Below are 13,318 nucleotides of genomic sequence, written 5' to 3'. Positions count from 1 at the left end.
GTGAACTTCTTAAGCCGCTGAACAAATCCGAAACCTTTCACGGTTGTGCTGCTATTAAACACATCCCTCCACCCTGTCCCGAGCTAATTAAATTCATCCCTGAACCTGGAGCCATGAAAAAGCTTCCCACAAAAGCTGGGCCTTGAGAGACCCCCAGATGCTTCTTGTGTCCGCGCCCAGCCCGCGGACGCACGCCCCGCCATCCCGCCATCCCGCCATCATCGGAGCGACTAGGTCAGCCTTCCAGACTCAAAACGAAGTCGTTTATTTTCAATTCTGCTTTCACATTAGGTTCTGATAACAATCAAAACTCCTGGGCGAACCTCTGGAATCGCGCGGTCACAGGCCCTGGGCGTCCCGGACTTTCCGAGGGTGGATTTCCGAATTCAGAGGCGGGCAGTTAAAAAAAAAAAAAAAAAAAAAAAAAGGACAGGAACAAAACAACAAAACTGCACACACGCTGCTTCTGAATTGCAGAGCAACAAGGGTGGGGAACATCCAGGGACTGAAGGCCGCGGGGGGAGGCTCCTCCTCAGGGCAGACTGGATCCAGTCCTCAATTTGGGATGATTCCTGATGCATTTGAAAAGACCAAAAAACCCACATTTCAATGCCAGCACCGCCTTGGCCACTGCTGACCCAGCAAGGTTTGGGCCACATTTCCTAGGTGTGCACCCAAGCAGAGAGCGCAGACAGAACCTGGGATGGGCCCTAGGCCTGGCAGGGAACAGGAGCGCAGGGACTCCAGCCTTCATCCAGTGGCAGTCTCGCAAGTCCTCTGCCCTCAGCATTGGGCCTTGGTGCTCACACCGGTCCCCAACCTCGCAGTGGGGACAGGGAGTATTAGAAAGCTGTTTCAGAGAGAAAAAAAAATACAAGTCCCACTTGGATTTTATTGGAGTCAGGCAAACTTAAATATGGGCTATTGGCCAGGTAGGTTACAGAGGGCGGGCAAGCCTCTGGGAAGAAGCTCCCAGGCCGGCTGGCGCGCGCTGAGTGTGGCTGAGAGGAGCCACTGTGTGCGAGGGCGTTGGCAAGCAGCCGAACAGCAAGCAACCTTACAGTTCACAATCACTCCAAGGACACAGAAATACAGGGCCACGGCCAGTCTCCACTGGGAAGAGTTCATGTACAAATGATATATATATTTATATAGAGATTATAATTTTTTTAAACCAGGCACCGCTAAGGTGAGTCCTTTCTGGGCCCTGCAAGCAGCAGATACAAAGGATCTTCAGTTAGTGAAGTTGAAAAACAGCCACACTTGCCGAATGGAAACGACCTCCCCATCCAAAAAAAATAAATAAATAAAAGCAACCAACCAACTAAAACAAAGAGAAAAAAACCTACCCTCTTCTCCTAACTGAAAAACAGGGAGGGGACATGTTGGATTTCATTGGGGGGGGGGGGGTAGAAGGATTCCGGAAAAAGGAGACAGATTTCACACATAGTGAAATGCAAAGTTTGTCGACAAATTGCGGGAAGCCGTTATAGGAAGGACAAGGCAGTCTCTTTCTTGATGACTGGAACTGGAATGGAGTAGGTGAGTTTGTTTTTGGAATTGGGAGCGCGCCCAGCTAAGCGAAAACAGTTTCTCAAAAAAAGACCTCAGTAACTGCGTCGGGGCGCGCCCCTTTTCACCAGGCAGGGCTAGGGAAGGCGCTAGGAGTTTACTTGAAGTCCTGCCGCTGGCTCTGGCTTGCCCGCGTAATTTCACTCGCTCCTTTGCCCCGTTCCTGCTTCTAGCCTCCGCCCTCTCCCAGCTTCCTCTCCCGCTGGGAGCCAGTCAGAGGGGAAACACCAGGAATCCGGAGAAAGTCGAGTACTTCCAGCCCCCCATCAAGTTCCCCCGCTCCAGCTTGAGGTATGCGCGGTCGCCTTTCTCCATCTGGATGAGGACTCCGTTGCTAGCGGCCTCCCGGGTCACGTCCTGATCGCCCGCAAAGGCCGAGATCACTGGCCACCCGTTCAGCATGAGGCTCACCTGAGAGAGACAGGCCGGCGTCAGGCACACATCCCCAAGCAGCGGCGCAGAGGGCATCCGCGGGGGGGGGGGGGGGGGGACACTAGCAAGGCACCAGCAAGGCGGCAGGAAAGAAAAACCTATTTGGGGTCGGAGATGGAATGGCAGGGGTGCGGGCGAAGGTCTGCTCCCCTCTCCCCACCCAGAGTCGGCTTGCTGCGGTTTCTCAAAACAGAGCGCCAGGAAAATACTGCCCGTGCTCCAGAGAATGATCCAAAGGTGGTAGGAGCACCCCAAGATCTGTACCCTCTTTCTTGGTGACCCCAGATGCCACCCCCCGGGTTCCAGCCGATCTAGGCACAGGGAGGCTCTGCAGAAAGCCTGGGAAGCTGATTGAAAAGGTGGTGAGCAGCTCCGCGGCAGCCAAACTACCCGTTCAGGCCGCCCAAGTTGCAGCCTGCGCCCGCCCCGCCAGCTCCTGCTCCTACGGTGTGTGCATCCTCAGCCCCGCGGGGGCCAGACGCCGTCTGCCTTCAGAGGAGCCCTGGACCTCACTGCGCACCCGGAGAGTGAGGCGAGCGCTGGCTGGGGCTGGGATGGAGCCGGGAGGGAGTGGCGCTATACACTTCTTTCCCATCTCTCACTCTCCATCTCTCCCTGCCAGTTCCAAAACCCACAGTCGGTCCCCAAAGACAGGCACCACGCAAGGGACTGGCCCTGTTCATAAGAGCTGAATACAAGCCCAGAAGCCTTCTCGCAGGCTTCGTTCTGAGCTGGGAAGGGGATCAGGGTGCTGTCGCGGGTCTGAAGAGAGGGGCGCGGGCAGCTGTCCGGGGTGCTAATCGCAACCTTTAGCTAAGCCCCGGGAGAAAGCCAGAGCACCCTTTCCGGAAAGACACCGAGCACGCAGACCGATAGCTCCAGCTCTGAAACGCCAAGGACAGCAAGAGCCAGTCCGAACGATCCCCAGAGCCGCGAGCCTCGGCGGTCCGCCCTCCAGGAAACCCCTTCCGCCTGCCAGCCTGCCCGTGGCACACCCCACGGCTTTCCAACCAGGGTCGAGAGGGCCCCTCAGCGGCTGACCTGGATGGTCTGTCTGTTGTACACTTTTACCACGTGGAAGTTAAAACTGTAGATCCCTTTGCGCGGCGCGATGAAAGTGCTGCGTTCCGAGTCGAAGTTATTCCCGATGTTCACCAGCACCTGCAATGACACAGGCACGAGGAACGGAGGCCGGTCTCAATCCCCGCGGCTGTCCGCGCACCTCCGCAGAGTCCCGAAAAGGAATCGGCCCCGGGCCGCGCACGTCGCCGTACCCCCTCCACCCCCATTACCGGCCCCAGGTCCCTGGCGCGCTCACCTGGTCGAAGTAGATTATCATGGTGCGGTTGCTCATCTCGGACGGCTCGTGGTTGGTGCTCCTGATGGCAGAGAAGGCCACCTTGGCGCTGCCGGAGCGCACCGAAATGCCCAGGGCAGTGCCCGTGGGGTCGGACGTAGGGTTGGAGTCGCACACCACCAGGCACTTGCCCTCCAGCACGATGGGCTCCGTTTCGTTCTGCCCGCGGGCCGGGCCCGCCAGCCACGCAGCCCCCAGCAGCAGCAGCTCCACGGCGCCCAGCATCGCGCCACCGGCGCCCACCCCGCCCCCCGCCCCCGGGGCTGCCTGCGCCAGCCGGCCCCCCTCCCCGCCCCAGCCCCGCTCCGAAGCCCCCTCCTCGGCTCGGTGCGCAGCTCCGACGCCGCCGCCCCGGACACCGGCGCTCGTCCTGGCGCTCCGGGACAGGCGTCCTCCCCTGCCCGGCGCTTTGCTCCCGGAGCCCCTCCGGGGCCTCAGGGATGTCGCGGCTGCCCAACCGCACTTGGATGCATCGCCGCTGCCGCTCGGTGTCCGCGGTCGGCGCCGCCGCCTCCTGCCCGCACCCGCCGCTGCCGTCGCCGCCGCCGCTCTGAATTATTGATGCAGCGGTCGCTGCAGCCGGAGCCGCCGGAGAGCGCGCGCCGGGCACAAAGGCGCGGACCGCGGCCTGGCCCCGCCTCCGCCCAGCGCCCGCCCCGGTCCCGCCCCCCGGCCAATCCCGGCGCGCCGCGCTCCCCGCCGGGCCAATGGCGACGCTGTCCGCGCGCGGCCACCTGACCCCGCCAGCCGTTGTTATTAGGCGCGGCGAGGCGGGCGGCGCGCGGCAGCTGGGCTGGGCTCCGGCCGGGAGTCGACGGAGGGAGCGCGCGCGCACGGGCCTGCGCGCGTTCCCGCGGCCGGTCCCCGCGGCCAGTCCCCTCCCAGGCCGGCCGCGGCGGCCGCTCTGGCTGTGGCCTCGGCGCCTCAGGCCCCGAGCCCGTGCAGCCCTCTCCGCCCTTCCCGCCTTGCCTCCCTCGAGGGCCGCCAGGTAGGAGGCGGCGCGTGCCTGCGTCCGCCGCGGGGCACAGAGCCGGGCACCCGCGTGTGGGCGCCTGGGGTGGGTGGGTGGCGCCCCCCAGCGGGCGCAGGCGTGAGGGGCAGCGGGCGCGCGGTCAGCCTGGGCAGCGGGGCCAGCGGGCTGCCTGCCCGGCGAGTGCGTGAGCGGCGGGGGCGGGGCCTGTGGCTGCACCCCGCTCCCGGGCAAGTTGAGGGGCCCGCCGGGGTGCCAGGAGCCGGCAGCTGCCGGAAGGGAGCTTGCGTTCTCGCTCGCGTCCTCCTGGCAAAGCGTCGCACTGCGAGTCGCGGAGATCCGGCCCTCCGCACTTGTCACGCGTCGGTTCACCCGCTCCCTTCTTCAGGATGCTTGGAGCGTGCACTGGAGAAGACCCGGCTCGGGCTGGGAGCCGAGGCTGCCTGGGGAGAAAAGCAGACCCGGCCCACTTGGTCACAGTCCGGCGTGCGGGGCTTCTGCCCTTAAATGTGTGTACTTTGCATCCGCGCTCGGCACGCTTTCTCCACCTGGACCTGCGCGTCCTTGTGGTGAGCGTGGACGTTACCTCCTGCGAGATGCGGGTGAATTGTCCAGCAGTTATTTTTGACCCCCGCCCCCGACTTGGGGCGCGCGCACACGCGAGGCACGCACGTGGAAGTCACAGCAGGGTTGCCGAGTGCCGAGAAGAAGAGTAAGCCCGTCTGTGGTTAACCCCCGGCGCAGGCGGGTCCGAAAGCTGCCCACGGGGCTCCAGACGCTCCACTGGACAACCTTGAACCCCCTGCGGTGCGGGAAGGGCGCTTGGGGTCCCAGGCTGGCTGCTCGCCGCATCTGGCTTCCCCTAGGGCGCGCTCTCCGCACGTCTGGAAGCCACCCTCGGTTTCACCAGCGGCCGGACCTGGGTTCTCCTTTGTTTTTCAGTCTTAACTTGGCTGTTGGAACGGCCTAGGAGAAGTCCTGTTCCCCAGTCCCCGGACCTGCTGCTTTGTTGAGGCCCGCGGGGGTCGCGGGATGGAACCAGAGCGAGCGGCCAGGGCGGGAGGTTGGAAGATGGGGAGGGAAGAGGCGGCGACATTGACTTTTAAGCACCGCGGAATCGTTTGTACAGCTTGCGGTGCGTTGCCGGCTGTGCTTGGGCTCGATGTGAGCTGCTGCCTGGAGGGGCCAGCGCTGAAGCAGCATAGGACTGCACTGGGTGTGACGGCCAGAACCCCGTAGCTCTAGCTGCGAAACCCGAAAAACGCACACCCTCGCAGGCCTTTTGGTTTGCAGTTCTAGGCAAGAGCTGGGACAAGAAGACCGGATGTGGGGGCAGCTCACGAGCAGAGCTGAGACCACCCAGCGGGAGGTGGTCCCCAGCCCTGTCCCCCTCCCTTCCCCGTGCACCCTGATGGACTATAGCAAAGCTTGGCTACTAAGCAGATGCGGTGGGGCTCTGTCTCGGAGATCCAGATTTGTGGTCCCACGCCGGGATGATTCACTATTCGTTCCGCTGCCCTCTTCTCTTGACTGCGCCCCTTCCTTCTGCCCCACGTGGGTGTGGAAGCCCGAGGGACGCCACATGTAACCTGACTGTGTCTCTGCAGTTAAAGGTGCTTCAGGGGCCTGCTTTCATTCAGGGGTTAGTGGATCGCACCTGCCGCCCCACGGTACGCTGGGCTGCCTGGCCAGCAGCTGGGGTGTATGCCCCCAGCTTTCCCCATGTGAGTGAGATTCAAATGTCCCACTCCCACAGCTCTCCCCACATCTCTCCCCCTGGCACCTGTTACAAATTTGATGGATATTAATTTGTTGCTAATAAAAGTGTCGTGCTCTGTAAGGATTAAGTAAGACCGCCCAGATGAGGAAGCTCGGCTGGAAACCTCCTAAGCGGTCACGTTTATTTTTAGTGCCCTGTTGTTAGGAGTCAGGCTTTCTGCAGCTGCAAGGGACAAAGCCAGTTCACACTGGCTGAAGGTCTTTATTTGGTTACTGCTAGAAGCCCAGGGGTCTATGTCATCGTTTAAGGTGTGACTGGATCCATCTGTCAAGGTTACCAAGACATTCTCCAGTTCTGGTGTCCATTTTTATTTTCTGTGAAGTCGTATTGGTGTGGCATCCCCCTAGGAGTTAACTGCTAGCTTAGTCCTAGGGAGGAAACAAAAAGACAGCACTTAATTATGGATGTTTGCAGCAGGTGGCTCAGCGTGAGGTCACGTGCCTCTCTGCACGTGCACTGTTGAGTCTCTCCCAGGTAAAGGGGGTTTGGTGTAAGCTCCCCTGATCCAGGATACAGGGGTTCCCCAAAGCAGCATTAAGGATGCAGTGAGCTTCGGCCCCTCCCAGGCTCAGGCGGCTGTGCATTGCACAGAGGAAGCCGCGCGATTAGGAGGCCAACAATAGACGTGTTTGTCGACATCCTTCTCAGCCTCCAAGACCTCAGCTGAACATGACGTAAGATGACGTCTACCTTAAGGTTGTTTGACGTTTAGCCCAGATGTCTAAATGCACCTTACGTGGTGCAGCCAGCTAAGTGCAAATATGCTTATCAAATAAGCTTATAACTGCAAATAAGCCAGAAAAGTGCAAATAAACTTAAATGCCGAAGTAGTTTCTTCGTGATATTCTGTTGGCATTGCTTTTTGTTTCCCCATTCTGTAAATTCCTATTCAGTTTGTAGATACGTGGAAGTACACTTTATTAATCAATGACGGTCTAAGGAACCTGAAAGTAAAGGTTCTGTTTGGTCTTTTCTAAGATGTGAGAGTGCAGAGCTTCACCTGCTAAGGCTTTTCAGATGCTGAACTACTGGGAAGTGTCATCAGAGCATTTCCCTGGGACTTCTAACATGATAGAGAGATTTAGGGAATGGCAAGGTTGCAGATAACAAATATATATGGCTGCTGTTAGTCTTCACCTGTGGCTTTAAATGCAGCCTTACATTTCAGGGAAGCCAAAGGTTTGTTTTGTCTCACTGCATGCTGAAGTAGTTTCCCACCACAGTGCACTTGGGAAAAATGAATGTAACAGCAGTGATTTTGATGGGTGCTGCATCTGTGGCACCCGCACCTGCGCCCACCCTGGAAGAAATCCATGTGATCTGTTGTGGAAATAGAGCACTCAGAGAGGAGGCTGTTTTCTCACAGGATCCGAAACAAACTCATCCTTTCACTGAACCAAAACCAATCCTCTGATGTTTATACACACGAAGCAAGATTTCATCTCCTTTAGTCTTGCTTCAAAGGCCCACACAGTAACATTCCCCAGGACTTCAAGTTCATTTGCTTATAAAGCAGAAGAGAAAGGCCACTTTGTTGTGAGGATTGTTAAATTTAGAATATCAAGGATCAGGATGAAAGTGCCTGATCTACATGGTAATGTATGGAAACGATTGGCTGCAAGTCGTGTGGCATCAGGAGCAATGGTTTCACATGCACCAAGCCACTGCCTTGCAGAGGGCATGTCTGCGTTTCTTCTGTCCGTTCAGACTCATTTTGTAAATGCAGCATTTTTGTTCTTTACATTTTGAAAGTTATATTCCAGTATTAGCTATGTAATTGGACACTTTCCTTAAATGCAGGAAAATACAGTGTTACTTTTCACTGAACACCAAGTTTGAGGTAACGTTTTGATTCCTTTCAAAAATGTTGTAATACACAGTACTTAAAGCATGCATTTGGAATGTCTTTAATTCTTATATTAATACCAAACTATGCATTTGCTTAGTCTGGGTTGAGAAAGGGAAACTGTATGCCTTCTCAGTTGAAAGATGAGATCACAATTTTTAAAACAGTAACCATATCCTATTGTGGTATGTGCTAGTAGAAATTTTCTATGAAATGGCACTTCAGTGTAGACATCATTTAAAAAAAAAAAAAGGAGTAGCATAGTCTTATAGAACTGCTCTTGACCAAAAAAATAATGAAAATTTTTTTGAATGTAAAAACTAAAAGCATGGGTGACATCAAACACTACTTGGAGTGTTTCCAAGAAGTAATTATCTGAGTGCTGTTTGGGCCGGTTGATTATGGGAACAAACCAAGGTTTAGCTAATTCAGCAAACATTTGTGGAGTGTCGGCAAATGTTCAAGACACCGTTTCAGGGACCATGCCTGCCACAGAGATGGACCACATGTCCCCGCCCTACAGGATTGCCCAAGGCCCCGTATTTAAGAACCCTCTGTTCTACTACAGGGGCTTCTTAAGAGTCTTAGCTTCATACTGTTTACTTTCATCCTATAATCCAAAATATCTGAAACTTAATCCCAGTACAAGATTAATAGGTTAGAGAGTGTTTATACAAACGTTTCATGTAAGTTACTCTAGATGCATTTGACATTGACCGCAGCACTGTTGAGGCACTGTCATCATGACGAGCGGAGAGGTCATGGCCAGTTTTGATGGGAGTCATGAGGGCGGTCCCTGCATCTTACATGTATTGACCAAAGCATAAAGTCTTCCCGATGCTTAGTGGGCCCCTGAGCAGGGATCTTATGACTGAAGAACTTCAGCCTTAACAGGGAAGAAACAAGAATTTAAACAGCGTCTGAAGGGAGGAAAATGAAGGGATAGGGGGAGCCTGTGTTTCCTAAAGTACCTCTGAGTAGAAAGCCCCCACAGAACTGCCTCTCATGGGCATCAGGGAGGCCTGCTTGTTGTCGCCACCCCACATCGACCTCAGTGGCAGATAAACAGTGCAGCTTCTCCTGCAGTGAGCCATTCTGCTCCACTCTTGCACGTGGAAGCTCACCCTTGCCCACTGGTCCCCAGTTGACTTTGGCCAAGGGAAGACCCCAGCAGAAGACTGCAGGCAGGCTGGGCAAATGTGACAGTCTCTAGAAGCAGGTGCCAAGCCCTGGCAGTGGCTTCCTCCTTTCAGATGATGATGTCTGCCTGGCAGGCCCTCCTCGGCTGAGCCCCAACAGGCCCTGCAGCCACCCTCCTGCCATCCCTTCTAGCCTGGCCTGAGCTGATGTCATCAGCTCCAATTGATTCACCTGGCCCTGCCAGCGCCTCACTAGGATGTCAGGAAAAGACTTCCATTTGAGCAGATGTCAGCTTGGCCTCCTTCTGGGATTGCCCTTGCATTAGCATAGAACTTTCCCTGGCATTTCAAGTGGTGTGCCCTCTGGGAAAAAGCATTCAGTGTTTAATGGTAGGTTGTATCATAAAAATAAAACTCCACAAATTAAACCCTGATTCATCATTACTTCATATTGGCTACACGCCATTACCGAAGTTAAAGACTTCCATCAGAATTGCTCCTCTTGAAGTTCAGCAAGATCTTCCATCCACTGATTCTTTCCCCAGATGGCAACAGCTATCAGCACTGTACCAGGCCAAAGCCAGGAGCAGGGGCTTCTTCCAGATCTCTCCCATGTGGGTGCAGGGACCCAAGTGCCTGGCCTTCCTCTGCTGCTTTCTCAGGGTGTTAGCAGAGAGCTAGATCAAGGTAGAGCAGCTACAACTCTAGCAGGTGCCCACGTGGAATGCCAGCATTGTAGGCAGCGGTGTCACCCACTATGTCACATCATCAGCCCCAGAAGTAGTTTTTATTTTTCTTAAAGATTTTTTTTTTATTGGAAAGGCAGATTTACAGAGAGAAAAAAATGAGAGACAACAATCTTCCTTTTGCTGGTTCACTCCCCATATAGCTACAATGGCCAGAGCTGAAGCAATCTGAAGCCGGGAAACAGGAGCTTCCTCCAGGTCTCCCACATGATACGGAATCCCAGGGCTTTGGACCATCCTCTTCTGCTTTACCAGGCCATGAGCAGGAGCTAGATGGGAAGTGGAGCAGCCTGAATGTGGATCAGCGCCCATATGGAATCCCGATGTGTACAAGATGAGGATTTAGTCATCAGCCATTGTGCCGGACCCAAGAAATATTTCTTAAAGTGGCAAATGCTAAATATCCAAGTAAATTTTATTCTTTGCTCTTACAGTACAAAAATATGCTAATATCTTTAGAAACACTGTACTATATAATGGACTCACAAAGCTATTTGGAATATGAAAACCTTACCAAAATGTGTCTTATTGTTGTGAAAGCGTGATGATTTGCTGCCCAATTTTTAAGCTATCAGCTTTTATCTGTGCATGTTCTCAACAATAAGAATTTCGCTATCATTGTGTAAAATCTGTTAACTTTGGATCTAGACTAACACATTGGCCACAGACTACAACAAAATATATTTCAATGTGTAATATTTAAAGGAGGATTCTATTAGTCACTGTTTATTTATCCATTTTATGCCTGCTGCCTAGTATTGTTTAAGCTTCCTACTGAAGTAATACTTAAGGCTACTAGAAAGCGTCAAGAAGTTAGTCATATTTGATAAATAAGCCAGCCATAAGTACCAGTGAAAGCTAGCATACAATTTCATGAAGATAACGGGGTTCATTCCTGTTTGTGCTGGTTGTTGTGGTAACACACTATCAGTTGTAAGTGATTAAAGATCCATCAACATTTGTCTATGGTTTCACCATATTAATAAAATTTACTGAATACTTTTTCTAATCTCAATTCCCATGAAATCAGTGCCAATGTTTAATGTACCGGCAATCTCAAGATAATAGGACATTATTGAAGTGAAATTTCTGTAGCCTTCTGAAATCAAAGGCCAGAATTCTAGAATAGCTTTGAGTTTGAACCATCAAAGCTTGGTTCTTCCTGAGTCAACTGCTTGTATCATACAGATGGAGGCCCAGGAAAAGGAAGCTCCTTGAGACAGCGTGGGCCAGACAGCTGCTCTCAAGCCAGAATGCAAAGAGCAGCTGGCATCCTTGAGGGAGAGCCTTTGATAAGCTGTGTCACTGGGTTTCATCTTTGGCCAACGGTGAGAATCTACCAGAAGAGTTTACTGTAGGAATGGATGGAGGTAATCCCTGTGGTTGGCCTTGACCTGGCAGCTGCCACCCGATGCATGAGGAGGCTGTAAGACAAGCCCAAAACTGGTTGGAGTTGCTATAGAGCACCTAAAAAATGGGCCCACTTTCCTGACACTCAGCAAGTCAGTCACTGACACACGAGGACGTGGGGGGTGGAGAAGAAAGGAGACATTTATTGCAAAACACATATTGAGGAACCAGGCTGCTTTCGCTTAATTGTCCAGGTTAGACGTTGGAGCTGGACCTTCAACTCATGTCAGGTTCCTGGTTACTCTGCAGTGCCCCCTTCCCTCCCTCAGTTAACTGGCAACATCATGTTCTGATGATGGCAATTCTGATGATGGCACAGTGGGCTCCGGTCAGTCTGGGGGGCTGCATGTAGGTGATAGTGACTTTTTGCTCAAGGCCTAGAGGTTCTAGAAGAGAAATCCCTCAACACAAGATCAGACACCCAAGATGTTAGGGCAACAGATGGCCTCGTAAATCCCCAAGGAGACTGTAGAGCCAGCTGCCTCACTACCTGAATTCAGTGAGCTCATTTGCAGCTGCATATGCCTAGCAAGAAAATCTTAAGCTGGGGTAGGGGGACCCGGAGACTGGGAGACTAGGACGTACCTAGTGGTCTCTGACACCTGCATCTCAGGCTGTGTCTGGGGGCACAGTCTGCAGGCTGCTGTTCCCCTCAGGGATCTAGGTGGCAGCAGTGCCAGAGCAAGGATCCAGGAGATTCTCCAGGTCCCCTACCCACCCACCCAACCCCCACTGTGCTCACTCCAGGTTCACTGCAGGGGCCAAGTGAGTTTACTGTTTACCCATGGTTTTTCTTCTCTTGCTGAACAAAAGTCCAGACAACAATTGATCTTTTTTTTTTTTTTTTTTTTTTTGCAGTTATTTAAGGGAACCTGAAAAAGTTCATGGAAAATGGAATTTAAAACTGGTGCAAAAAAGAAAAAAAGAGTTTGAAATACATCCATACAAGAGGCTTTCATAAAGTTCATAGAAATGCATATTATTAAAAAAATGCATATTATGAATTTAAAAAATCCCCTCCACGGGCCTGGCACAATTGCTAAACTGGCTAACCCTCCACCTGCAAGCACTGGAATCCCATATGGGCTCTGGTTTGTGTCCTGGCTGTTCCACTTCTCATCCATCTTCCTGTCTTCTGGGAAGGCAGCAGAAGATGGCACAAAGTCCTAGGACCCTGCACCCACATTGGAGACCTGAAAATCTCCTGCCCCCTGGCTTTAGATCAGCTCAACGCCAGCTGTTGTGTCTATTTGGGGAGTGAACCAATGGATGGAGGACCTTTCTTTCTGCCTTTCCTCTCTGTAAATCTCTTTTCAATTGAAAAAAAATTTTTAAACAAGTTTTAAAATAACAAGCCCTTCCTCCAAAATAAACTAGCCTTTTAATTTCCTCTTCTACATCTTTATGAAACATCCTTTCATGTTCTGTGAAAAAGCTTTTGTCCTCAAATTAGAAACAGACTGCTTATGTACCACAATAGCAAGATACCCACCGTTGGCACAGTTGTCATGGCATTTCTCCTTCATTTATTCAACAAATCTATATGACATCTACTTGGCATGTGACAGACATTGTTTGTGGTACAGCCAGGTTCCCGAGTAGGAGATGTGGCATTGAGACATCCATGCTATTCTCCTGAATTCCATCAGTGATACTGAACCTGAGCCACTCTCCATCTCACTGACCAGGGTAGTACAATTCATTATGATCCAGCTACAGTTCTGAGAGGTGCAGGGTTTTGTTTTGTTTTGTTTTTCATTGAAACATTCTTTTTAAAAATGCATCACAACTCAAGATTTGTGTTTTTTTATATGACTTTTTTTTTCACATTTCTCTCTGGAGATGCAATTGGAAACTCACCAGGATTATGAATTTCATGTTGTCATTTCCATTTTATAAATTCAAACTACTTCAAGGATTGTAACTCAGGCTGCCTGGAAATTAAAGGTGAAGGTAGTTTTTGTACTGCATTGGTATGTCTTCCCCTTTGAGAGTAGTCTGCTAGATTTTGGTCTATGAGAGTTTTTAAATAAACATTTGCAGTGCCCTTTAAATCTTCCATGTTT

The 13,318-nt window shown here is 52.4% G+C and overlaps 1 protein-coding gene across 1 annotated transcript; it reads right to left on the bottom strand.

The window, feature by feature from the left end:
* Positions 1 to 1,371: 1,371 nt before the first annotated feature.
* CBLN1 (cerebellin 1 precursor) lies at positions 1,372 to 3,974 on the bottom strand. Its single transcript, XM_004583831.2, has 3 exons — positions 3,323 to 3,974; positions 3,046 to 3,165; positions 1,372 to 1,983 (listed from the first exon to the last, which is right to left on the bottom strand). Exons 1-3 carry the CDS (start codon positions 3,584 to 3,586, stop codon positions 1,786 to 1,788), a joined length of 582 nt encoding a protein of 193 aa, XP_004583888.1. The 5' UTR covers positions 3,587 to 3,974; the 3' UTR covers positions 1,372 to 1,785.
* Between the last annotated feature and the right edge of the window lie 9,344 nt (positions 3,975 to 13,318).

The sequence above is a fragment of the Ochotona princeps genome, chromosome 16 (genome assembly GCF_030435755.1).
Source record: "Ochotona princeps isolate mOchPri1 chromosome 16, mOchPri1.hap1, whole genome shotgun sequence".
Lineage (NCBI taxonomy): Eukaryota > Metazoa > Chordata > Mammalia > Lagomorpha > Ochotonidae > Ochotona > Ochotona princeps.
The sequence above is the reverse complement of the archived record's forward strand: the minus strand, read 5'-3'. Positions and strand labels throughout refer to the sequence as shown.

Excerpts from the sequence above, each read along its gene's own strand:
- CBLN1 (XM_004583831.2), bottom strand. The coding sequence starts at position 3,586 with ATGCTGGGCGCCGTGGAGCTGCTGCTGCTGGGGGCTGCGTGGCTGGCG. Across the intron at positions 3,166-3,322 it reads TGATAATCTACTTCGACCAG|GTGCTGGTGAACATCGGGAA; the intron begins GTGAGCGCGCCA and ends GTGTCATTGCAG. Across the intron at positions 1,984-3,045 it reads ACAACAGACAGACCATCCAG|GTGAGCCTCATGCTGAACGG; the intron begins GTCAGCCGCTGA and ends TGTCTCTCTCAG.